This window comes from Pelobates fuscus, chromosome 1, assembly GCF_036172605.1.
Source record: "Pelobates fuscus isolate aPelFus1 chromosome 1, aPelFus1.pri, whole genome shotgun sequence".
NCBI lineage: Eukaryota > Metazoa > Chordata > Amphibia > Anura > Pelobatidae > Pelobates > Pelobates fuscus.
Window position 1 is genome coordinate 5,835,776 of NC_086317.1, and position 25,968 is coordinate 5,861,743.

At 43.2% G+C, this 25,968-nt stretch overlaps 1 protein-coding gene across 2 annotated transcripts in view; it reads right to left on the minus strand.

The window, feature by feature from the left end:
- Nucleotides 1–24,336: 24,336 nt before the first annotated feature.
- Nucleotides 24,337–25,968, minus strand: part of VTCN1 (V-set domain containing T cell activation inhibitor 1) — a 56,395-nt gene continuing 54,763 nt past the window's right edge. Inside the window, exons 5-6 of one of the 2 annotated variants that reach the window (XM_063441844.1) lie at nucleotides 25,226–25,359; nucleotides 24,337–24,796 (exon numbers count right to left, since the gene is read on the minus strand). In XM_063441844.1, the coding sequence (XP_063297914.1) occupies nucleotides 25,244–25,359 (116 nt within the window). In that variant the 3' untranslated portion in view covers nucleotides 24,337–24,796; nucleotides 25,226–25,243. Of the gene's footprint in view, nucleotides 24,797–24,975; nucleotides 25,360–25,968 lie in introns of those variants that run through there. The other variant, XM_063441838.1, reaches the window with a different exon arrangement.

Here is a 25,968-nt window from a genome sequence, read left to right on the forward strand (position 1 = left end):
AAAAAAAAAAAAAAAAAAAAAATTTTTTTTTTTTTTTTTTTTTTCCAAAACCGGAAGTGATATGGCTGGCGGGATTTCTGAAGCACAGCTGGATGCAGTTGGACTTATCAAGGGGGCTACTTAAGCCCTGAAGGTTCTCCAGGAATTTAGCACTGAGGAAGGCCCTATCTAGGGCTGAAACGCGTTTGCACTTTACTGGACTTTTTACTGGGACTTTCATTTGGCGGTATTGTTATTTTGTGTATATGCTGTGGTGCTTTGCTGCTTTTAATTTTGGCCATTATTGCAGTACCATACCACGCTGTATTTTATACATATATCTGCCTATTTTTGTCCTATATTATTAATATTTTAATATAATATTTTATCAATTAATAAACCCTTATTTACTCTTGAATTCGTGGAGTCTGGGTCTTCAACTGAAAATTATCGAAAGCCTGAATAGGCACCCGAGAGCGAAGTACATAGAGCCTAAGAGGCTCCATCCTTGTGAGTTCAATCCTCATATGATACAATTGTTTGTTTTTACCTATATGGAAAACACTATGTATGTCTCATTTGTTTTACAGATGTAACCACCATATCTATATCTGCAATAGGTGGTATATCCTTTTTACTCTGTATATTTTTCTAAGTGGGTGTGAATTATTTTAATTGTATCACTTTACCTTTAGGTGTTAAGGGATTACACCTTTCTGTCACACTTACTTTTATTGTCTATTTTAAGTTGGAAGCGCCTACACAACTATACACCTTGTGTATATTTTGTTTGCTATTTCATTATCCCTTAAAGTTGTTGGCTGCTCATATTTGTAAATTTACCTCTGATCCATTTATTCGAGATCTATTAATAATGGAATTATTTGAAGCCAGAGAGAACTGGCAGAATATGGTTGCTAGTAGATTTGACAATATACAAGGCCCCATTATTCAATCAGAAGAAAATCTAGATTTTGCTTGTAAAAAACTAGAAAAATTGCTAATTAAGGAGACTAAAACTAAATGGGATATCTTTACCCTAGAACGATATTTGGAGCAAAAAATTAGCCCAAGAGGTCTACGATTTTTTAAAACCCCCACGTTTGATAGGGAGGATGATGATTTTATGGAGATCTGGAACTCCGCTTTGGAGTCTTTTTCAGCTAGGATGATATCCATTATTGTACAGCAAAAAAAACGTAATTTGATGCAGCTGGATATCCAGATTAACCAAATTAAAGAACAACTTAAACCAGTAGTCAATTGTACAGAAATTGATAATACACTTAAAATGGTAAAGAATAATGTGGAAAAAGTGGAGGAAAATACACTAATCATTAAAAAGAGGAAGTTTCAAAGAGATCAGAATGATTATGCTCTAAACCAAGTAAGATCCTTTTCCCGGAAAAATCACTCCCACCATCAAAATTATCCTCACCATAATAAGACCAATCAATTTCCTAAACACCCGGATCATCGGTCCTTAGGTGTATCTGGAAGAAAAACCTACAATGATACACCATCTATACCTAGAAAATTTAGGGAACCCATTCCTCCCCATCAATATCAGACCAAGAAACCATATGCTCCTGCTTCTTCTCCAGGTTGGCAAAGAAGCAAAAATAGGAATGGTTCAAGAACTAACCCCACTCAACCATTACCCCGGTTCCCTCAGACTAATAGATATCGAATTTTATCAGAGGACTCAACAGGAGATACATCCCAAGGAAATCCTCTACCTTTCCCTTCATCTTCCGCTCCTTTTTTAGGGTCACATCCCCCTCAAAGAACCGAACGATTAATGAGAAAGAGAAATTGGGTTCAAGAAGAAGGGGAATTAGAAGTGGAAGACCCTTTAAAGGAGAGGAAGAGAGGAAAGACAAACACTTAGGTGTAATTAACTTATCCAACAAAACTTTTACTGAGGATCAACTCAGAGTATTAAGTAAGGGATTGAAATTTGCCCCTACGTGTTCTAATGATGCTTTTAACTCATTTATAGATTTACAGAAGTTTAATCGTAAGCTGTGTTTAAAGAAATTTTTTTTAAAACACCCTCAAAAAGATTTTAAAGATAACCAAGATGTGAATGATGATATGGTACATACTAAACTAAAGAATAAATCTAAATTTTTTCCTAAGTACCATTCCAGTGGTGCTATGGAGGTCTTCGAGAGATTAGTCATAGAGGACATTAAAAAAATCCCCAAAAATAAATATGGAAGACGTGAGAACAACCTTCGACCGATAGAGAAAAGAGCCCTTAGGGAACTAAGCAAAGATGACCAAATTATTATAAAACCTGCCGATAAGGGGGGGGCTGTGGTTATTCAAAATAGGGAAGACTACGTTAAAGAGATCTATAGACAACTGGGGGACTCGAACACTTATTTAAAGTTGCCGGGTAACCCTATGGAGTCTATCAAGGATAAATATTTTAAACTAATAGAGAAAGGACGTACACAAAAAATTCTAAATAAAGATGAATATGATTACTTGAATGTTAAAACTTCTAAAATCCCTGTTTTTTATACCCTCCCCAAAATCCATAAAGATAAGGTTAACCCACCAGGCAGACCGATAGTGGCTGGGGTTAATTCCCTATTGAGTCGACTGTCTGAATACATAGACAGATTGTTACAACCTATAGTCACTTCACGTCCTACCTATCTTAAGGACTCCTCCCATCTCATCAGAGAGTTACAACATATAACATGGGAGGAGGGTCACATATTAGTAACTTGCGATGTTAATAGTTTGTATACTATTATTAAACACGACCTAGGATGTGACTCAGTTAGACACTTTTTATCAGATAGTTTAGTTCCAGAAACCCAAAGAGATTTTATTATAGAGGGCATTTTACTCATTTTACAGAATAATTTCTTTTGGTTTGAGGGTTCTTATTTTTTACAACTGATTGGGACTGCGATGGGGACCAAGTTCGCACCGGGTTATGCAAATTTGTTTATGTCCTTCTGGGAGGAATCTTTCCTCTCAGGGGATGTACCTTGGAGTGCGAACTTGGTCCTCTATCGCAGGTACATAGATGATATTTTTTTCATTTGGAGGGGGGGAGAACAGCACCTTACTTCATTTTTTCAATTTTTAAATAACAATTCTAGAAATATCACTCTCACCAGTGAATATAGTACCTCCCATGTAAATTTTTTAGACCTGGTTATCTATATAGAGGATTCTTGTATTAAAACCAAAACGTTTTTTAAACTGGTTGACGTCAATAGTTACATTGACACAACCAGTTGCCATTATGCCCCTTGGATCAACAACATGCCAAAAGGACAATATATAAGAATGCTGAGGAACTGTACAGATCCCCATCAATTTGATAACCAAGCAAACACATTGACGTCATTTTTTAAAGAGAAACATTATGATCCTACAGTCCTGAAAGAACAGATTCAACAAGTGAAGAACATGGATAGAGTTGAGGTATTAAAACCTAAACCAAAGAAAGATACAATAAGTAGGGATAAAGAGTATGTACCTTTAATTTTGGATTATAATATCAACTCTAAACAAATTAAACACATAGTGAATAAACACTGGCATATTTTAAAAACGGATGGGGATCTTAAAGATATCATAGGTGAGAAACCGAAGTTTATTTTTAAAGGGGCTAAAAATATTAAAGATCACTTGGTTAAAAGCTTTATTAATTGCAAACAGGGAGACAAGAATGTTTTTAACCAAAGACCAGGTTTTTATCCATGTAAAATGTGCTTACCGTGCAAGAATACTACTTTTAAGAAAGATACACAGAGCACGTTTAAATCCAATGTTACAGGAACTAGTTTTAAAATACGTGATGTTGTCACATGCCACTCCACTAATGTGGTGTATCTCCTCTGGTGTCCCTGTGGGCTCCAGTATGTCGGCATGACCACTAGAAGCCTAAAAACTCGCATTATGGAGCACATGGGGAACATACGGAGGGGATACACTAAACATAGTGTGTCAGCACATTTTATTGAATTTCATAATGGTGACACTTCTCTCTTAAGTTTTATGGTTATTGGGAAGAAGCGGATGAATTGGAGAGGAGAGGATAATGTCCGAGAACTTAGTAAGTTAGAGGGTAAATGGATTTTCACTTTGGACACTATGTGCCCTAAAGGTCTCAACATAGATTTTGAGTTAGTACATTTTTTATAATATAATATTTTATATATATTTTTTAAATATTTTTTAAATATTATATTTACATTTTTATATTATATATCTTTTCTTCTAGGATGTTTCCTCTCCCTTCCACATCCCCCTGAGTTACATTTCTTCTATTTTATATATGATGTTTTATATGTACCTATATTAACAAATATTTTGTATTTTATATTTCTATTCCGATTTATTTATTCACAGCTTACTCAATTTGTTTATTTATTCTACTATATTATTGTATTATTTGTTTGGGCAAATGCCCTCTTTCAATATGAACATTTTCTGTAGTCAATTCCACCATGCCCAAGTGTGGAACGCATGGTGGAACACAAATACATCACATGACCGCATCCAACCGGAAGTCACATGTTTTTTAAATAAAAAAAAAAAAAAAAAAAAAAAAAAAGAAAAAAAAAAAATTTTTTTTTTTTTTTTTTTTTTCCAAAACCGGAAGTGATATGGCTGGCGGGATTTCTGAAGCACAGCTGGATGCAGTTGGACTTATCAAGGGGGCTACTTAAGCCCTGAAGGTTCTCCAGGAATTTAGCACTGAGGAAGGCCCTATCTAGGGCTGAAACGCGTTTGCACTTTACTGGACTTTTTACTGGGACTTTCATTTGGCGGTATTGTTATTTTGTGTATATGCTGTGGTGCTTTGCTGCTTTTAATTTTGGCCATTATTGCAGTACCATACCACGCTGTATTTTATACATATATCTGCCTATTTTTGTCCTATATTATTAATATTTTAATATAATATTTTATCAATTAATAAACCCTTATTTACTCTTGAATTCGTGGAGTCTGGGTCTTCAACTGAAAATTATCGAAAGCCTGAATAGGCACCCGAGAGCGAAGTACATAGAGCCTAAGAGGCTCCATCCTTGTGAGTTCAATCCTCATATGATACAATTGTTTGTTTTTACCTATATGGAAAACACTATGTATGTCTCATTTGTTTTACAGATGTAACCACCATATCTATATCTGCAATAGGTGGTATATCCTTTTTACTCTGTATATTTTTCTAAGTGGGTGTGAATTATTTTAATTGTTTCACTTTACCTTTAGGTGTTAAGGGATTACACCTTTCTGTCACACTTACTTTTATTGTCTATTTTAAGTTGGAAGCGCCTACACAACTATACACCTTGTGTATATTTTGTTTGCAACTTCTCTTCTCAGTGACAATACCTCCTGCTGCACTGAAGGTCCTTTCTGACAGGACACTTGAAGCGGGGCAGGCCAGAAGTTCTATCGCAAATTGGGATAGCTCAGGCCACAGGTCAAGCCTGCACACCCAGTAGTCAAGGGGTTCATCGCTCCTCAGAATGTCGATATCTGCAGTTAAGGCGAGGTAGTCTGCTACCTGTCGGTCGAGTCGTTCTCTGAGGGTGGATCCCGAAGGGCTGTGGCGATGCGAAGGACTTAAAAAGCTCTGCATGTCCTCCATCAACAACACGTCTTTAAAGTGTCCTGTCCTTGCCGGCGTGGTCGTGGGAGGAGGAGGATGACTCCCACCTCTTCCCCTGTTAGATTCCCGTTGTGCTGTGACATCACCCTTATACGCTGTGTAAAGCATAGTTTTTAATTTATTTTGCAAATGCTGCATCCTTTCCGACTTGTAATTCGGTAACATTTCCGCCACTTTCTGCTTATACCGGGGGTCTAGTAGCGTGGACACCCAGTACATGTCGTTCTCCTTCAGCCTTTTTATACGAGGGTCCCTCAACAGGCACGACAGCATGAAAGACCCCATTTGCACAAGGTTGGATGCCGAGCTACGCATTTCCTGTTCCTCCTCCGCAGTGATGTCAATGAAGGTATGTTCTTCCCCCCAGCCACGTACAACACCGCAGGTACCAGATAGGTGACAACGAGCACCCTGGGATGCCTGTTGTGGTTGGTCTTCCTCCTCCTCCTCAAAGCCACATTCCTCCTCTGACTCCTCTTCCTCACATTCCTCTTCCAGCGTTGCCATAGGTCCAGCAAGCGATGCTGATAAGGCTGTTTCTGGTGGTGATGGTGACCACAACTCTTCCTCTTCACGCTCATCTACGGCCTGTCTTCGCAGGGCATGCTCCAAGAAGAAAACAAATGGTATGATGTCGCTGATGGTGCCTTCGGTGCAACTGACTAGGTTTGTCACCTCCTCAAAAGGACGCATGAGCCTAAAGGCATTGCGCATGAGCGTCCAGTAACGTGGCAAAAAAAATCCCAGCTCTGCAGAGGCTGTCCTAGCACCCCGGTCATACAAATATTCATTAACGGCTTTTTCTTGTTGGAGCAGGCGGTCGAACATTAGGAGTGTTGAATTCCATCGTGTCGGGCTGTCGCAAATCAAGCGTCTCACTGGCATGTTGTTTCGCCGCTGGATAACGTCAAAGTGCGCCATGGCCGTGTAGGAACGCCTGAAATGGCCACACACCTTCCTGGCCTGCTTCAGGACGTCCTGTAAGCCTGTGTACTTATGCAATTTTTTCCGTTGTCACAAACCACTTTGCCGATATCCAGTTGCTGCGGAGTCAGCCACTTTTCCACCTGTGCGTTCAGGGCGGACAGGAGTGCTTGTCCGGTGTGACTCTCTGCTTTCAAGCAAGTCAAACCCAAGACGGCGTGACACTGCCGTATCCGGGATGTGGAATAGTACCTGAGGAGCTGGGGGGGTGCCGTTGATGTGGAGCCAGACGCAGCAGCAGAAGAGGACTCAGCCGAGGAGGTTATGGAAGAGGATCGAGTAGGAGGAGTAGAGGAGGTGGCAGCAAGCCTGCCTGCAAGTCGTGGCAGTGTCACCAACTCCTCTGCAGAGTCACGCATTCCATGCTTGGCAGCCGTCAGCAGGTTTACCCAATGCACAGTGTAGGTGATATACCAGCCCTGACCATGCTTTGCAGACCAGGTATCAGTGGTCAGATGGACCCTTGCCCCAACACTGTGTGCCAGACATGCCATTACTTCCTTTTGCACAATCGAGTACAGGTTGGAAATTTTTTGAACGCCTCAGACTCCACCAGCTTGTATGGTAAAAGCTGGCAGGCTAATAGTTCGGACAAGCCAGCTGTCAGACGCTGGGCAAGGGGGTGACTTTCTGACATTGTCTTCTTACGCTCAAACATGTCCTTGACAGACACCTGACTGTGGGCAGATGAGCGGGAACTGCTCAGGGCGGGAGACAGAGTGGTGGATGGTTGAGAGGGGGCAAGGAGGACAGCAGTGGTTGACGTTGCTGAAGATGCTGGACCAGGAGGAGGATGGCGGCTTTGAGTTTCCGTGCTGCTTGTACTCATGTGTTGATCCCATAGGCGTTTGTGATGTGAGATCATGTGCCTACGCAAAGCAGTTGTACCTAGGTGGGTGTTGGACTTCCCACGACTCAGTTTCCTTTGGCACAGGTTGCAAATGGCATCGCTGTTGTCGGAGGCAGACACACAAAAAAAAATGCCACACTGCTGAGCTCTGCTATGACTGCATTCTGGTGGTGGACACAGCATGCATTGATTGGCGTGCTGTCGGGCTGACCCCGGGTGCCGATGCATGCTGTCTGACTGTGCCACTAGCTCCTTGCGACGACCTCCCACTGCTTCCAACTCGTCTCCTCCTCCTCCTCTCTGTCTCCCCATCTGAACTTTCGTCCTGTTCTTCTTCTTGCCGAGTGGGCACCCACGTGACATCCGTGGACGCATCGTCATCATCAACCGCTTCACTTGTATCTGACAACTCAGTAAAGGAAGTAGCAGCGGGCAGTGGTGTATCCTGGTTTTGTGCTGCCCTAGGCAGCACAAAACTCAGGCGCCCCGCCGCGCGCCACCCCCACCCAACCTTTACCCCGCCCCGCATTCTAAATACGCATACACTCGCTAACAGAAACACACACACACTCGCTAACAGAAACACACACACACTCGCTAACAGAAACACACACACACTCGCTAACAAAAACACACACACACTCGCTAACACACACTCAGACACACACACAGTCAGACACACACACACAGTCAGACACACACACACAGTCAGACACACACACACACACAGTCAGACACACACACACACAGTCAGACACACACACACACACACAGTCAGACACACACACAGTCAGACACACACACAGTCAGACACACACACAGTCAGACACACACACAGTCAGACACACACTAACAGCCACACACACACACACTCACTAACAGCCACACACACACACACACACTCACTAACAGCCACACACACACACACTCACTAACAGCCACACACACACACTCACTAACAGCCACACACACACACACACTCACTAACAGCCACACACACGCTAACAGACACACACACTCGCTAACAGACACACACACACTCACTAACAGACACACACACTCACTAACAGACACACACACACTCGCTAACAGACACACACTCGCTAACAGACACACACTCGCTAACAGACACACACACTCGCTAACAGACACACACACTCGCTAACAGACACACACACACTCGCTAACAGCCACACACACACTCGCTAACAGACACACACACACTCACTAACAGCCACACACACACACTCACTAACAGCCACACACACACTAACAGCCACACACACACTAACAGCCACACACACACTAACAGCCACACACACACACACTAACAGCCACACACACACTCGCTAACAGCCACACACACACTCGCTAACAGACACACACACACACTCGCTAACAGAAACACACACACACTCGCTAACAGAAACACACACACACTCGCTAACAGAAACACACACACACTCGCTAACACACACTCAGACACACACACAGTCAGACACACACACAGTCAGACACACACACAGTCAGACACACACACAGTCAGACACACACACACAGTCTCACACACACACACACAGTCAGAGACACACACAGTCAGAGACACACACAGTCAGAGACACACACAGTCAGAGACACACACAGTCAGACACACACACAGTCAGACACACACACACACACTCACTAACAGCCACACACACACACACTCACTAACAGCCACACACACACACACTCACTAACAGCCACACACACACACACTCACTAACAGCCACACACACACTCGCTAACAGACACACACACTCACTAACAGCCACACACACACTAACAGCCACACACACACTAACAGCCACACACACACTAACAGCCACACACACACTAACAGCCACACACACACACACACACTAACAGCCACACACACACACGCTAACAGCCACACACACACTCGCTAACAGACACACACACACTCGCTAACAGACACACACACACTCGCTAACAGACACACACACTCGCTAACAGACACACACACTCGCTAACAGACACACACACACTCGCTAACAGACACACACACACTCGCTAACAGACACACACACACTCGCTAACAGACACACACACTCACTAACAGACACACACACACTCGCTAACAGACACACACACACTCACTAACAGCCACACACACACTCACTAACAGCCACACACACACACACTCGCTAACAGCCACACACACACTCACTAACAGCCACACACACAGTCACTAACAGCCACACACACACTCACTAACAGCCACACACACACACGCTAACAGCCACACACACACTCGCTAACAGACACACACACACTCGCTAACAGACACACACACACTCGCTAACAGACACACACACACTCGCTAACAGACACACACACACTCGCTAACAGACACACACACACTCGCTAACAGACACACACACACACTCGCTAACAGACACACACACTCGCTAACACACTCGCTAACACACTAACAGACACACACAGTCAGACACACACACACACAGTCAGACACACACACACACAGTCAGACACACACACTCACTCACTAACAGACACACACACTCACTCACTAACAGACACACACACTCACTCACTAACAGACACACACACTCACTCACTAACAGACACACTCACACTCACTAACAGACACTCACTCACAGACACACACACTCACACTCACTAACAGACACACACACTCACTAACAGACACTCACACTCACTCACATTAACACTTATTTTTTTTTTTTTTTTACTTTAACCCCCCCCCCCCGCCTCCTTACCTTTGGGAATGCTGGGGGGGGGGGGTCATCTTTCTCCCTGGTGGTCCAGTGGCTGCTGGGCAGTCGGGCGGCGCTGGTGGGCGGCCGGCGAGGGAGCACTCCCCCTGAGCTGTCTGCTCAGCTCCCTCGCGCGCCGCACAGTGAGGCTGGGAGGCGGAGCCGGAATATGACGTCATATTCCGGCTCCCAGCCTCACTGTGGCGCGCGAGGGAGCTGAGCAGACAGCTCAGGGGGAGTGCTCCCTCGCCGGCCGCCCAGCAGCGCCGCCCGACTGCCCAGAAGCAGCCCAGCATGTCTGTTAGCCGCAAGGCTAACAAGACATTTGCCTTGGGCATTTGGGGGGCGGCTTTTTTTGCCGCCCCCTGGAAAATGCCGCCCATGGCAAATGCCTTGTTTGCCTCGCGGCTAATACGCCCCTGGCAGCGGGTACAACATCATCATCATCACACCGTACGTCCATGTGTGTAATGCTGCCTGACTGAGACATATCCCTGTTATCTACATCCTCTGACAATAATGGTTGCGCATCACTCATTTCTTCAAACGGATGTGTCTGACATACCAAGTGAAGCGGCTGTGATGCTAGTTTTGGTGGTGGCGGCAGGCGGGTGAATGGTATCTTGAGAGGTGCCCGAAGCTAAACTGGAGGAGAATGGTGCGTCAAGGTTCCGAGTGGAAGCTGTAGAAGATTGGGTGTCCTGTGTTAGCCAGTCAACTATGTCCTCAGAACTTTTCAAGTTCAGGGTACGTGGCCTCTGAAAACTGGGCATTATTCTAGGGCCAAAGGGAATCACAGCACCACGACCACGATGGCCCCTGCGGGGTGTCCGGCCTCTGCCTGTCATTTTTTTTGGGATTAGTGGTACTATGCGTGCAAGATACTGTGAGACCAGATACCAGTGGCACTGTGCAGTGGCAGAGGTTGGCAGAGAACATGCTGTAGGCCTGACACACCCGCTTGAAGACAATTAACTGCTATTCAATCTATAACAGTGAAAAAAGTTTTTTGTTTTTAAATGCACGCTATTGTGACACCAGATATGAGTGGCAATGTGCACTGGTAGAGGTTGGCAGAGTACACGCTGTTGGCCTGACACCCTCTTGAAGACACCTAACTCCTATTCAATCTATAACAGTGAAAAAAGTTTTTTCTTTTTAAAGGCACGCTATAGTCACACCAGATATGAGTGGCAAAGTGGACCGGCAGAGGTTGGCAGAGTACACACTGAAGGTCTGACACCCGCTTTAAGGACACTGACTGCTATTAGCTTACAGTGAAGAAAAAAATGTAGTTTTTAAAGGTACGCTATAGTCACACCAGATATGAGTGGCAAAGTGCACTTCCAGAGGTTGGCAGAGTACACGCTGAAGGCCTGACACCCAGACGCTTGCAGTCAACTAACTGCTATTAGCTTACAGTGAAAAACTTTTTTTGTTTTTAAAGGCACGCTATAGTCACACCAGATATGAGTGGAAACGTGCACTTGCTGAGGTTGGCAGAGTACATGCTGAAGGCCTGACATCCACTTGAAGACAACTAACTGCTATTCAATCTATAACAGTGAAAAAAGTTTTTTCTTTTTAAATGTCAAGCTTAAGCTATTGTGACACCAGATATGAGTGGTGGTACTGGGCAAGTGGGCACAGTATCCACTGTGAGCCTGACACAGAAGCTGGCAGACAACAAACTGCTATTCAATCTATTACAGTGGAAAAACTTTTTTCTTTTTAAAAGCACGCTATTGTCACACCTGATATGAGTGGCAAAGTGGACTGGCAGAGGTTGGCAGAGTACACGCTGAAGGCCTGACACCCAGACGCTTGCAGACAACTAACTGCTATTAGCTTACAGTGAAAAACTTTTTTTTGTTTTTAATAGCACGCTATAGTCACACCAGATATGAGTGGCAAAATGCACTTGCAGAGGTTGGCAGAGTACACGCTGAAGGCCTGACACCCAGACGCTTGCAGACAACTAACTGCTATTAGCTTACAGTGAAAAACTTTTTTGGTTTTTAAAGGCACGCTATAGTCGCAACAGATATGAGTAGCAAAGTGCACTTGCAGAGGTTGGCAGAGTACACGCTGAAGGCCTGACACCCAAACGCTTGCAGACAACTAACTGCTATTAGCTTACAGTGAAAAACTTTTTTTCTTTTTAAAAGCACGCTATTGTCACACCTGATATGAGTGGCAAAGTGGACTGGCAGAGGTTGGCAGAGTACACGCTGAAGGCGTGACACCCAGACGCTTGCAGACAACTAACTGCTATTAGCTTACAGTGAAAAACTTTTTTGTTTTTAAAGGCACGCTATAGTCACACCAGATATGAGTGGCAAATGCACTTGCTCAGGTTGGCAGAGTACACGCTGAAGGCCTGACACCCAGACGCTTGCAGACAACTAACTGCTATTAGCTTACAGTGAAAAACTTTTTTTGTTTTTAAAGGCACGCTATAGTCACACCAGATATGAGTGGCAAAGTGCACTTGCAGAGGTTGGCAGAGTACATGCTGAAGGCCTGACACCCAGACGCTTGCAGACAACTAACTGCTATTAGCTTACAGTGAAAAACTTTTTTGTTTTTAAAGGCACGCTATAGTCACACCAGATATGAGTGGAAACGTGCACTTGCTGAGGTTGGCAGAGTACACGCTGAAGGCCTGACACCCGCTTGAAGACAACTAACTGCTATTCAATCTATAACAGTGAAAAAAGTTTTTTATTTTTAAATGTCAAGCTTAAGCTATTGTGACACCAGATATGAGTGGTGGCACTGGGCAAGTGGGCACAGTATCCACTGTGAGCCTGACACAGAAGCTGGCAGACAACTAACTGCTATTCAATCTATTACAGTGGAAAAACTTTTTTTCTTTTTAAAAGCACGCTATTGTCACACCTGATATGAGTGGCAAAGTGGACTGGCAGAGGTTGGCAGAGTACACGCTGAAGGCCTGACACCCAGACGCTTGCAGACAACTAACTGCTATTAGCTTACAGTGAAAAACTTTTTTTTGTTTTTAATAGCACGCTATAGTCACACCAGATATGAGTGGCAAAATGCACTTGCAGAGGTTGGCAGAGTACACGCTGAAGGCCTGACACCCAGACGCTTGCAGACAACTAACTGCTATTAGCTTACAGTGAAAAACTTTTTTGGTTTTTAAAGGCACGCTATAGTCGCAACAGATATGAGTAGCAAAGTGCACTTGCAGAGGTTGGCAGAGTACACGCTGAAGGCCTGACACCCAAACGCTTGCAGACAACTAACTGCTATTAGCTTACAGTGAAAAGCTTTTTTTGTTTTTAAAGGCACGCTATAGTCACAACAGATATGAGTGGCAAAGTGCACTTGCAGAGGTTGGCAGAGTACACGCTGAAGGCCTGACACCCAGACGCTTGCAGACAACTAACTGCTATTAGCTTACAGTGAAAAACTTTTTTGTTTTTAAAGGCACGCTATAGTCACACCAGATATGAGTGGAAACGTGCACTTGCTGAGGTTGGCAGAGTACACGCTGAAGGCCTGACACCCGCTTGAAGACAACTAACTGCTATTCAATCTATAACAGTGAAAAAAGTTTTTTATTTTTAAATGTCAAGCTTAAGCTATTGTGACACCAGATATGAGTGGTGGCACTGGGCAAGTGGGCACAGTATCCACTGTGAGCCTGACACAGAAGCTGGCAGACAACTAACTGCTATTAAATCTATTACAGTGGAAAAACTTTTTTTCTTTTTAAAAGCACGCTATTGTCACACCTGATATGAGTGGCAAAGTGGACTGGCAGAGGTTGGCAGAGTACACGCTGAAGGCGTGACACCCAGACGCTTGCAGACAACTAACTGCTATTAGCTTACAGTGAAAAACTTTTTTGTTTTTAAAGGCACGCTATAGTCACACCAGATATGAGTGGCAAATGCACTTGCTCAGGTTGGCAGAGTACACGCTGAAGGCCTGACACCCAGACGCTTGCAGACAACTAACTGCTATTAGCTTACAGTGAAAAACTTTTTTTGTTTTTAAAGGCACGCTATAGTCACACCAGATATGAGTGGCAAAGTGCACTTGCAGAGGTTGGCAGAGTACACGCTGAAGGCCTGACACCCAGACGCTTGCAGACAACTAACTGCTATTAGCTTACAGTGAAAAACTTTTTTGTTTTTAAAGGCACGCTATAGTCACACCAGATATGAGTGGAAACGTGCACTTGCTGAGGTTGGCAGAGTACACGCTGAAGGCCTGACACCCGCTTGAAGACAACTAACTGCTATTCAATCTATAACAGTGAAAAAAGTTTTTTATTTTTAAATGTCAAGCTTAAGCTATTGTGACACCAGATATGAGTGGTGGCACTGGGCAAGTGGGCACAGTATCCACTGTGAGCCTGACACAGAAGCTGGCAGACAACTAACTGCTATTCAATCTATTACAGTGGAAAAACTTTTTTTCTTTTTAAAAGCACGCTATTGTCACACCTGATATGAGTGGCAAAGTGGACTGGCAGAGGTTGGCAGAGTACACGCTGAAGGCGTGACACCCAGACGCTTGCAGACAACTAACTGCTATTAGCTTACAGTGAAAAACTTTTTTGTTTTTAAAGGCACGCTATAGTCACACCAGATATGAGTGGCAAATGCACTTGCTCAGGTTGGCAGAGTACACGCTGAAGGCCTGACACCCAGACTCTTGCAGACAACTAACTGCTATTAGCTTACAGTGAAAAACTTTTTTTGTTTTTAAAGGCACGCTATAGTCACACCAGATATGAGTGGCAAAGTGCACTTGCAGAGGTTGGCAGAGTACACGCTGAAGGCCTGACACCCAGACGCTTGCAGACAACTAACTGCTATTAGCTTACAGTGAAAAACTTTTTTGTTTTTAAAGGCACGCTATAGTCACACCAGATATGAGTGGAAACGTGCACTTGCTGAGGTTGGCAGAGTACACGCTGAAGGCCTGACACCCGCTTGAAGACAACTAACTGCTATTCAATCTATAACAGTGAAAAAAGTTTTTTATTTTTAAATGTCAAGCTTAAGCTATTGTGACACCAGATATGAGTGGTGGCACTGGGCAAGTGGGCACAGTATCCACTGTGAGCCTGACACAGAAGCTGGCAGACAACTAACTGCTATTCAATCTATTACAGTGGAAAAACTTTTTTTCTTTTTAAAAGCACGCTATTGTCACACCTGATATGAGTGGCAAAGTGGACTGGCAGAGGTTGGCAGAGTACACGCTGAAGGCGTGACACCCAGACGCTTGCAGACAACTAACTGCTATTAGCTTACAGTGAAAAACTTTTTTTTGTTTTTAAAGGCACGCTATAGTCACACCAGATATGAATGGAAACGTGCACTTGCTGAGGTTGGCAGAGTACACGCTGAAGGCCTGACATCCGCTTGAAGACAACTAACTGCTATTCAATCTATAACAGTGAAAAAAGTTTTTTCTTTTTAAATGTCAAGCTTAAGCTATTGTGACACCAGATATGAGTGGTGGCACTGGGCAAGTGGGCACAGTATCCACTGTGAGCCTGACACAGAAGCTGGCAGACAACTAACTGCTATTCAATCTATTACAGTGGAAAAACATTTTTCTTTTTAAAAGCACGCTATTGTCACACCTGATATGAGTGGCAAAGTGGACTGGCAGAGGTTGGCAGAGTACACGCTGAAAACCTGACACCCAGACGCTTGCAGGCAACTAACTGCTATTAGCTTACAGTGAAAAACTTTTTTTGTTTTTAAAGGCACGCTATAGTCACACCAGATATGAGTGGCAAATGCACTTGCTCAGGTTGGCAGAGTACACGCTGAAGGCCTGACACCCAGACGCTTGCAGACAACTAACTGCTATTAGCTTACAGTGAAAAACTTTTTTTGTTTTTAAAGGCACGCTATAGTCACACCAGATATGAGTGGCAAAGTGCACTTGCAGAGGTTGTCAGAGTACACGCTGAAGGCCTGACACCCAGACGCTTGCAGACAACTAACTGCTATTAGCTTACAGTGAAAAACGTTTTTGTTTTTAAAGGCACGCTATAGTCACACCAGATATGAGTGGAAACGTGCACTTGCTGAGGTTGGCAGAGTACACGCTGAAGGCCTGACACCCGCTTGAAGACAACTAACTGCTATTCAATCTATAACAGTGAAAAAAGTTTTTTATTTTTAAATGTCAAGCTTAAGCTATTGTGACACCAGATATGAGTGGTGGCACTGGGCAAGTGGGCACAGTATCCACTGTGAGCCTGACACAGAAGCTGGCAGACAACTAACTGCTATTCAATCTATTACAGTGGAAAAACTTTTTTTCTTTTTAAATGCACGCTATTGTCACACCTGATATGAGTGGCAAAGTGGACTGGCAGAGGTTGGCAGAGTACACGCTGAAGGCCTGACACCCAGACGCTTGCAGACAACTAACTGCTATTAGCTTACAGTGAAAAACTTTTTTTGTTTTTAAAGGCACGCTATAGTCACACCAGATATGAGTGGCAAATGCACTTGCTGAGGTTGGCAGAGTACACGCTGAAGGCGTGACACCCAGACGCTTGCAGACAACTAACTGCTATTAGCTTACAGTGAAAAACTTTTTTTGTTTTTAAAGGCACGCTATAGTCACACCAGATATGAGTAGCAAAGTGGACTGGCAGAGGTTGGAATAGTACACGCTGAAGGCCTGACACCCAGACGCTTGCAGACAACTAACTGCTATTATCTTACAGTGAAAAACTTTTTTTGTTTTTAAAGGCACGCTATAGTTACACCAGATATGAGTGGCAAAGTGCACTTGCTGATGTTGGCAGAGTACACGCTGAAGGCCTGACACCCGCTTGAAGACAACTAACTGCTATTCAATCTATAACAGTGAAAAACTTTTTTTTGTTTTTAAAGGCACGATATAGTCACACCAGATATGAGTGGCAAAGTGCACTTGCTGAGGTTGGCAGACTACACGCTGAAGGCCTGACACCCAGACGCTTGCAGACAACTAACTGCTATTAGCTTACAGTGAAAAACGTTTTTTGTTTTTAAAGGCACGCTATAGTCACACCAGATATGAGTGGCAAAGTGGACTGGCAGAGGTTGGCAGAGTACACGCTGAAGGTCTGACACCCGCTTTAAGGACACTGACTGCTATTAGCTTACAGTGAAAAACTTTTTTTGTTTTTAAAGGCACGCTATAGTCACACCAGATATGAGTGGCAAAGTGCACTTGCTGATGTTGGCAGAGTACACGCTGAAGGCCTGACACCCGCTTGAAGACAACTAACTGCTATTCAATCTATAACAGTGAAAAACTTTTTTTGTTTTTAAAGGCACGCTATAGTCACACCAGATATGAGTGGCAAAGTGCATTTGCAGAGGTTGGCAGAGTATACGCTGTAGGCCTGACACCCAGACACTTGGAGACAACTAACTGCTATTAGCTTACAGTGAAACACTTTTTTTTGTTTTTAAAGGCACGATATAGTCACACCAGATATGAGTGGCAAAGTGCACTTGCTGAGGTTGGCAGAGTACACGCTGAAGGCCTGACACCCAGACGCTTGCAGACAACTAACTGCTATTAGCTTACAGTGAAAAACTTTTTTTGTTTTTAAAGGCACGCTATAGTCACACCAGATATGAGTGGCAAAGTGGACTGGCAGAGGTTGGCAGAGTACACGCTGAAGGCCTGACACCCAGACGCTTGCAGACAACTAACTGCTATTAGCTTACAGTGAAAAACTTTTTTTGTTTTTAAAGGCACGCTATAGTCACACCAGATATGAGTGGCAAAGTGCACTTGCTGAGGTTGGCAGACTACACGCTGAAGGCCTGACACCCAGACGCTTGCAGACAACTAACTGCTATTAGCTTACAGTGAAAAACTTTTTTTGTTTTTAAAGGCACGCTATAGTCACACCAGATATGAGTGGCAAAGTGGACTGGCAGAGGTTGGCAGAGTACACGCTGAAGGTCTGACACCCGCTTTAAGGACACTGACTGCTATTAGCTTACAGTGAAAAACTTTTTTGTTTTTAAAGGCACGCTATAGTCACACCAGATATGAGTGGCAAAGTGCACTTGCAGAGGTTGGCAGAGTACACGCTGAAGGCCTGACACCCAGACGCTTGCAGACAACTAACTGCTATTAGCTTACAGTGAAAAACTTTTTTAGTTTTTAAAGGCACGCTATAGTCACACCAGATATGAGTGGCAAAGTGCACTTGCTGAGGTTGGCAGAGTACATGCTGAAGGCCTGACACCCAGACGCTTGCAGACAACTAACTGCTATTAGCTTACAGTGAAAAACTTTTTTGTTTTTAAAGGCACCCTATAGTCACACCAGATATGAGTGGCAAAGTGCACTTGCTGAGGTTGGCAGAGCACACGCTGAAGGCCTGACACCCGCTTGAAGACAACTAACTGCTATTCAATCTATAACAGTGAAAAACTTTTTTTGTTTTTAAAGGCACGCTATAGTCACACCAGATATGAGTGGCAAAGTGCACTTGCTGAGGTTGGCAGAGTACACGCTGAAGTCCTGACACCCGCTTGAAGACAACTAACTGCTATTCAATCTATAACAGTGAAAAAAGTTGTTTCTTTTTAAATGTCAAGTTTAAGCTATTGTGACACCAGATATGAGTGGTGGCACTGGGCAAGTGGGCACAGTATCCACTTTGAGCCTGACACAGAAGCTGGCAGACAACTAACTGCTGTTCAATCTATTAGAGTGAAACAAAAATATTTTTAAATGTCAAGCTTAAGCTATTGTGACACCAGATATGAGTGGGCAAGTGGGCACAGTATCCACTTTGAGCCTGACACAGAAGCTGACAGGCAGGCAACTGCAATTACATTACACAGAAAAAAAAAGAAAAAGCAGACTGATGTTCTAGCCCTAAAAAGGGCTTTTTGGGGTGCTGTTCTTACAGCAGAGATCAGATGAGTCATTCAGGACTGTAGTGGACACTGAATACCCTAGCCTAGCTATCAATTTCCCTATCTAATGAGCAGCAGCTACACTTTCCCTCCTCTCACTAAGCATGCAGCTTCAGAATAAATCTAAAATGGATGCTGTACAGGAGGTGGGAGGGTCTGGAAGGGAGGGTCTGCTGCTAATTTGCTGGAATGTGTCTGCTGACCGTGAGGCACAGGGTCAAAGTTTGCTCAATGATGACGAATAGGGGGCGGATTGAACCGCGCATGTGTTCGCCCGCCGTGGTGAACGCGATCACGCTATGTTCGCCAGGAACTATTCGCCATCGAACAGTTCGGTACATCACTAGTTATTGCCCTTGTTACATTAAAACTGTTTGTTATTGCCCTTGTTACATTAAAACTGTTTGTTATTGCCATTGTTACATTAAAACTGTTTGTTATTACCCTTGTTATAGTAAAACTGTTTGTTATTGCCCTTGTTACAGTATAAACTGTTTGCTATTACCATTGTTACAGTGCAAACTGTTTGTTTTTGCCCCTGTTACAGTACAAACTGTTTGTTATGGCCCTTGTTACAGTATAAACTGTTTGGTATTGCCCTTGTTACAGTATAAACTGTTTGGTATTGCCCTTGTTACAGTGCAAACTGTTTGTTATTGCCCTTGTTACAGTGCAAACTGTTTGTTATTGCCCTTGTTACAGTATAAACTATTTGTTATTACCATTGTCACAGTACAAACTGTTTGTTATGGCCCTTGTTACAGTGGAAATTGTTTGTTATTACCCTTGTTACATTAAAACTGTTTGTTATTGCCCTTGTTACATTAAAACTGTTTGTTATTGCCATTGTTACAGTGCAAACTGTTTGTTATTGCCCTTGTTACAGTGCAGACTGCTTGTTATTGCCCTTGTCACAGTACAAACTGTTTGTTATTGCCCTTGTTACAGTACAAACTGTTTGTTATTGCCCTTGTTACAGTGCAAACTGTTTGTTATTGCCCTTGTTACAGTGCAGACTGCTTGTTATTGCCCTTGTCACAGTACAAACTGTTTGTTATTGCCCTTGTTACAGTGCAGACTGCTTGTTATTGCCCTTGTTACAGTACAAACTGTTTGTTATTGCCCTTGTTACAGTGCAAACTGTTTGTTATTGCCCTTGTTACAGTGCAAACTGTTTGTTATTGCCCTTGTTACAGTGCAAACTGTTTGTTATTGCCCTTGTTACAGTGCAGACTGCTTGTTATTGCCCTTGTCACAGTACAAACTGTTTGTTATTGCCCTTGTTACAGTGCAAACTGTTTGTTATTGCCCTTGTTACAGTGCAAACTGTTTGTTATTGCCCTTGTTACAGTGCAAACTGTTTGTTATTGCCCTTGTTACAGTATAAACGGTTTGTTATTGCCATTGTTACAGTATAAACTGTTTGTTATTGCCCTTGTTACAGTGCAAACTGTTTGTTATTGCCCTTGTTACAGTGCAAACTGTTTGTTATTGCCCTTGTTACAGTGCAAACTGTTTGTTATTGCCCTTGTTACAGTGCAAACTGTTTGTTATTGCCCTTGTTACAGTATAAACGGTTTGTTATTGCCATTGTTACAGTATAAACTCTTTGTTATTGCCCTTGTCACAGTACAAACTGTTTGTTATTGCCTTTGTTACAGTATAAACGGTTTGTTATTGCCTTTGTTACAGTATAAACGGTTTGTTATTGCCCTTGTTACAGTATAAACGGTTTGTTATTGCCATTGTTACAGAGCAGACTGTTTGTTATTGCCCTTGTTACAGTGCAAACTGTTTGTTATTGCCCTTGTTACAGTGCAAACTGTTTGTTATTGCCCTTGTTACAGTATAAACGGTTTGTTATTGCCATTGTTACAGTATAAACTGTTTGTTATTGCCCTTGTTACAGTGCAAACTGTTTGTTATTGCCCTTGTTACAGTGCAAACTGTTTGTTATTGCCCTTGTTACAGTGCAAACTGTTTGTTATTGCCCTTGTTACAGTGCAAACTGTTTGTTATTGCCCTTGTTACAGTATAAACGGTTTGTTATTGCCATTGTTACAGTATAAACTCTTTGTTATTGCCCTTGTCACAGTACAAACTGTTTGTTATTGCCTTTGTTACAGTATAAACGGTTTGTTATTGCCCTTGTCACAGTACAAACTGTTTGTTATTGCCCTTGTTACAGTATAAACGGTTTGTTATTGCCATTGTTACAGAGCAGACTGTTTGTTATTGCCCTTGTTTGTACATGGTACAGTGACAATGCTGAATCTGAAATGATGGCTCGATATAATGTAATACAACCAGGATTGAGGTTTCCTTTCCCCAGTTACATTACCACGCATGGGTCACAGCTCCTCTCATAGGACACAAATAAGGACAGAGGGAAAACAAACCAATAAACACACGTTCCGTTTTCCTTTAAAAATTGATTTATTTTACAGGTAACGTGGAGCATATTGATAATAAATAACAATGACAGTGAAATATTCTTCATAATGAGAATATAGCATGATATAGCAGACTCATTCATATATAACGGACCCAGCATTTTATTCAGGACTTGGACTTAAATAACGGAACTTGTGGCCAGGGGAGGGCTGGCAACTTTAGGGCAAGGGCAAATTCACAGATCACAGGGTAAAGCTGTAGATATTATTGCCCCAGGTGGGTTATATCACAGTAAGGGTAAAGATGTAGATATTATTGCCCCGGGGTGGGTTATATCACGGTAAGGGTAAAGCTGTAGATATTATTGCCCCGGGTGGGTTATATCACGGTAAGGGTAAAGCTGTAGATATTATTGCCCCGGGGTGGGTTATATCACGGTAAGGGTAAAGCTGTAGATATTATTGCCCCGGGGTGGGTTATATCACGGTAAGGGTAAAGCTGTAGATATTATTGCCCCGGGTGGGTTATATCACGGTAAGGGTAAAGCTGTAGATATTATTGCCCCAGGTGGGTTATATCACAGTAAGGGTAAAGATGTAGATATTATTGCCCCGGGGTGGGTTATATCACGGTAAGGGTAAAGCTGTAGATATTATTGCCCCGGGTGGGTTATATCACGGTAAGGGTAAAGCTGTAGATATTATTGCCCCGGGGTGGGTTATATCACGGTAAGGGTAAAGCTGTAGATATTATTGCCCCGGGTGGGTTATATCACGGTAAGGGTAAAGCTGTAGATATTATTGCCCCGGGGTGGGTTATATCACGGTAAGGGTAAAGCTGTAGATATTATTGCCCCGGGGTGGGTTATATCACGGTAAGGGTAAAGCTGTAGATATTATTGCCCCGGGGTGGGTTATATCACGGTAAGGGTAAAGCTGTAGATATTATTGCCCCGGGTGGGTTATATCACGGTAAGGGTAAAGCTGTAGATATTATTGCCCCCGGGTGGGTTATATCACAGTAAGGGTAAAGATGTAGATATTATTGCCCCGGGGTGGGTTATATCACGGTAAGGGTAAAGCTGTAGATATCATTGCCCCGGGGTGGGTTATATCACGGTAAGGGTAAAGCTGTAGATATTATTGCCCCAGGTGGGTTATATCACGGTAAGGGTAAAGCTGTAGATATTATTGCCCCCGGGTGGGTTATATCACGGTAAGGGTAAAGCTGTAGATATTATTGCCCCAGCGTGAGTTATATCACGGTATGGGTAAAGCAGTAGATATTATTGCCCCAGGTGGGTTATATCACGGTAAGGGTAAAGCTGTAGATATTATTGCCCCCGGGTGGGTTATCTCACGGTAAGGGTAAAGCTGTAGATATTATTGCCCCCAGGTGGGTTATATCACAGTAAGGGTAAAGATGTAGATATTATTGCCCCGGGGTGGGTTATATCACGGTAAGGGTAAAGCTGTAGATATTATTGCCCCAGGTGGGTTATATCACAGTAAGGGTAAAGCTGTAGATATTATTGCCCCCGGGTGGGTTATCTCACGGTAAGGGTAAAGCTGTAGATATTATTGCCCCAGGTGGGTTATATCACGGTAAGGGTAAAGCTGTAGATATTATTGCCCCGGGTGGGTTATATCACGGTAAGGGTAAAGCTGTAGATATTATTGCCCCAGGTGGGTTATATCACGGTAAGGGTAAAGCTGTAGATATTATTGCCCCGGGGTGGGTTATATCACGGTAAGGGTAAAGCTGTAGATATTATTGCCCCTGGGTGGGTTATATCACGGTAAGGGTAAAGCTGTAGATATTATTGCCCCGGGTGGGTTATATCACTGTAAGGGTAAAGCTGTAGATATTATTGCCCCGGGTGGGTTATATCACAGTAAGGGTAAAGCTGTAGATAGGATTGCCCCGGGAGGGTTATAACATGGTAAGGGTAAAGCTGCAGATAGGATTGCCCCTGGGTGGGTAACATTATTATATCACAGTAAGTTTAAAGCTGTAGATAGGATTGCCCGGGAGGGTTATATCATGGTAAAGGTAAAGCTGTAGATAGGATTGCCCCTGGGTGGGTAACATTATTATATCACAGGAAGTTTAAAGCTGTAGATAGGATTGCCCCGGGAGGGTTATATCATGGTAAGGATAAAGCTGTAGATAGGATTGCCCCGGGAGGGTTATATCATGGTAAGGGTAAAGCTGTAGATAGGATTGCCCCGGGAGGGTTATATCATGGTAAGGGTAAAGCTGTAGATAGGATTGCCCCGGGAGGGTTATATCATGGTAAGGGTAAAGCTGTAGATAGGATTGCCCCTGGGTGGGTAACATTATTATATCACAGGAAGTTTAAAGCTGTAGATAGGATTGCCCCGGGAGGGTTATATCATGGTAAGGGTAAAGCTGTAGATAGGATTGCCCCGGGAGGGTTATATCATGGTATGGGTAAAGCTGTAGATAGGATTGCCCCGGGAGGGTTATATCATGGTAAGGGTAAAGCTGCAGATAGGATTGCCCCGGGGGGATTATATCATGGTAAGGTTAAAGCTGCAGATAGGATTGCCCCTGGGTGGGTAACATTATTATATCACAGGAAGTTTAAAGCTGTAGATAGGATTGCCCCGGGAGGGTTATATCATGGTAAGGGTAAAGCTGTAGATAGGATTGCCCCGGGAGGGTTATATCATGGTATGGGTAAAGCTGTAGATAGGATTGCCCCGGGAGGGTTATATCATGGTAAGGGTAAAGCTGTAGATAGGATTGCCCCGGGAGGGTTATATCATGGTAAGGGTAAAGCTGTAGATAGGATTGCCCCTGGGTGGGTAACATTATTATATCACATTAAGTTTAAAGCTGTAGATAGGATTGCCCTTGACATGTAGGTCATATTATGGTTTTTGTAGAGTTGAAAGTAGATATCTCTGCTGGATCTGTCAAATCATCTAAATTCACAGATAAACTCCCACGAAGCGTCAGACAGGAGAGTCTCAGTAGCGCCCCCCAATGAGCCGGTAACAAATTGTGACAGTCGATGTGCAATACGAAGACCCGAGAAAAGAACCAGAATAAAAGCTGTAGACGGAAATTCATCCAAACGGACCTTAATGTTTGTCTCAGCAAATGTCTGTTTTTCCATCCATGTGGAAAGGTCTGTGGGTCCATACTGTGAACTTGCACTGCTCTGAAATACACAGAAAAACAAACTGTTATCATAGACCACAGCCAGTCAGCGACCCATTTAATCCATCCAAACAGCGAAAAATAGATTGTACATGGTATTCAATGCTTGCCAAATTCATGGCATTCTCCAACAGACTGGTTTATACTTGAGTCCCCTCTGGTACCACAAGAATTCAAATAAACAGATCAGCATTTTATTGGTTTAATTTATATATTTTTCACATTGTTTTTATCAATCTAAAAAAGGTGGAGGTGATGACCCCTGTTCACCCTTGATCGAGGACTGTTGGTATAATTCTGAAACTTGATAAGGCATAACTGGTCAAATCGTCATTGTCTTTTATGCATTTAATCTCTTATTTTGTTTGTGTATAAGGTTTTATACATGTATGAGGAGAAGAATCCGTGTGGATTCTTGGCTTTTAGTTACCTGACCACATTATGTCCATCAGACAAGCTGAGATATAAGCTGAAAGCAGAGGACACAAAGTAGACATAAAGGAGGTAATGGAATATCTGCCGAGTTGATAATGTCCAGGCGAGTCTGTGTTTTGACACCAGAAGCTGTAGAGAAAAAGATTAAAACAAAATAATAAAACAGGATCACAATCCACCCGGAACAATCTACCTACCCACAGTAAGACCCAGAAACCTTCACTCACATGACTCCACAAACCTTCAGCTTCCTGGATCAAAAAACATTAACTGCTTGGATCTATACACAGTACAATCACCTACAATGACTTATCAAACCACATTCTCTCTGACCCACGTCCACTTCGATCTGTAAAGCATCACCTACCAGAACCTATAAACCCTAATCTGTCCTGACTTAACAACCCTCATCTGCTACGGCTTATCAATCTTCGTTTACTTGGACCCATCAACCCACAGGTTCCAACAGCCATCAACGCACACCAAGCAAAGCATGTAAACCCTTCCCTAACCTGGTAACCTTCATCTATGTGACTTAATGCTCCTGCCTACTCTTACACATCAAACCTTGCACAATACGCTTTAAAATACATTGATTTCAATCTTTAATGTCCTTACATCTGTTTTATATCACCTAAATGAGAGGATTGGATATAAAGTACCCCTGTCTCTGACCAGCAAACTGTTGAATCTGAGACTAGGGTAACGGGCCAGGATGGTGGTACCAGTTCCACCTAA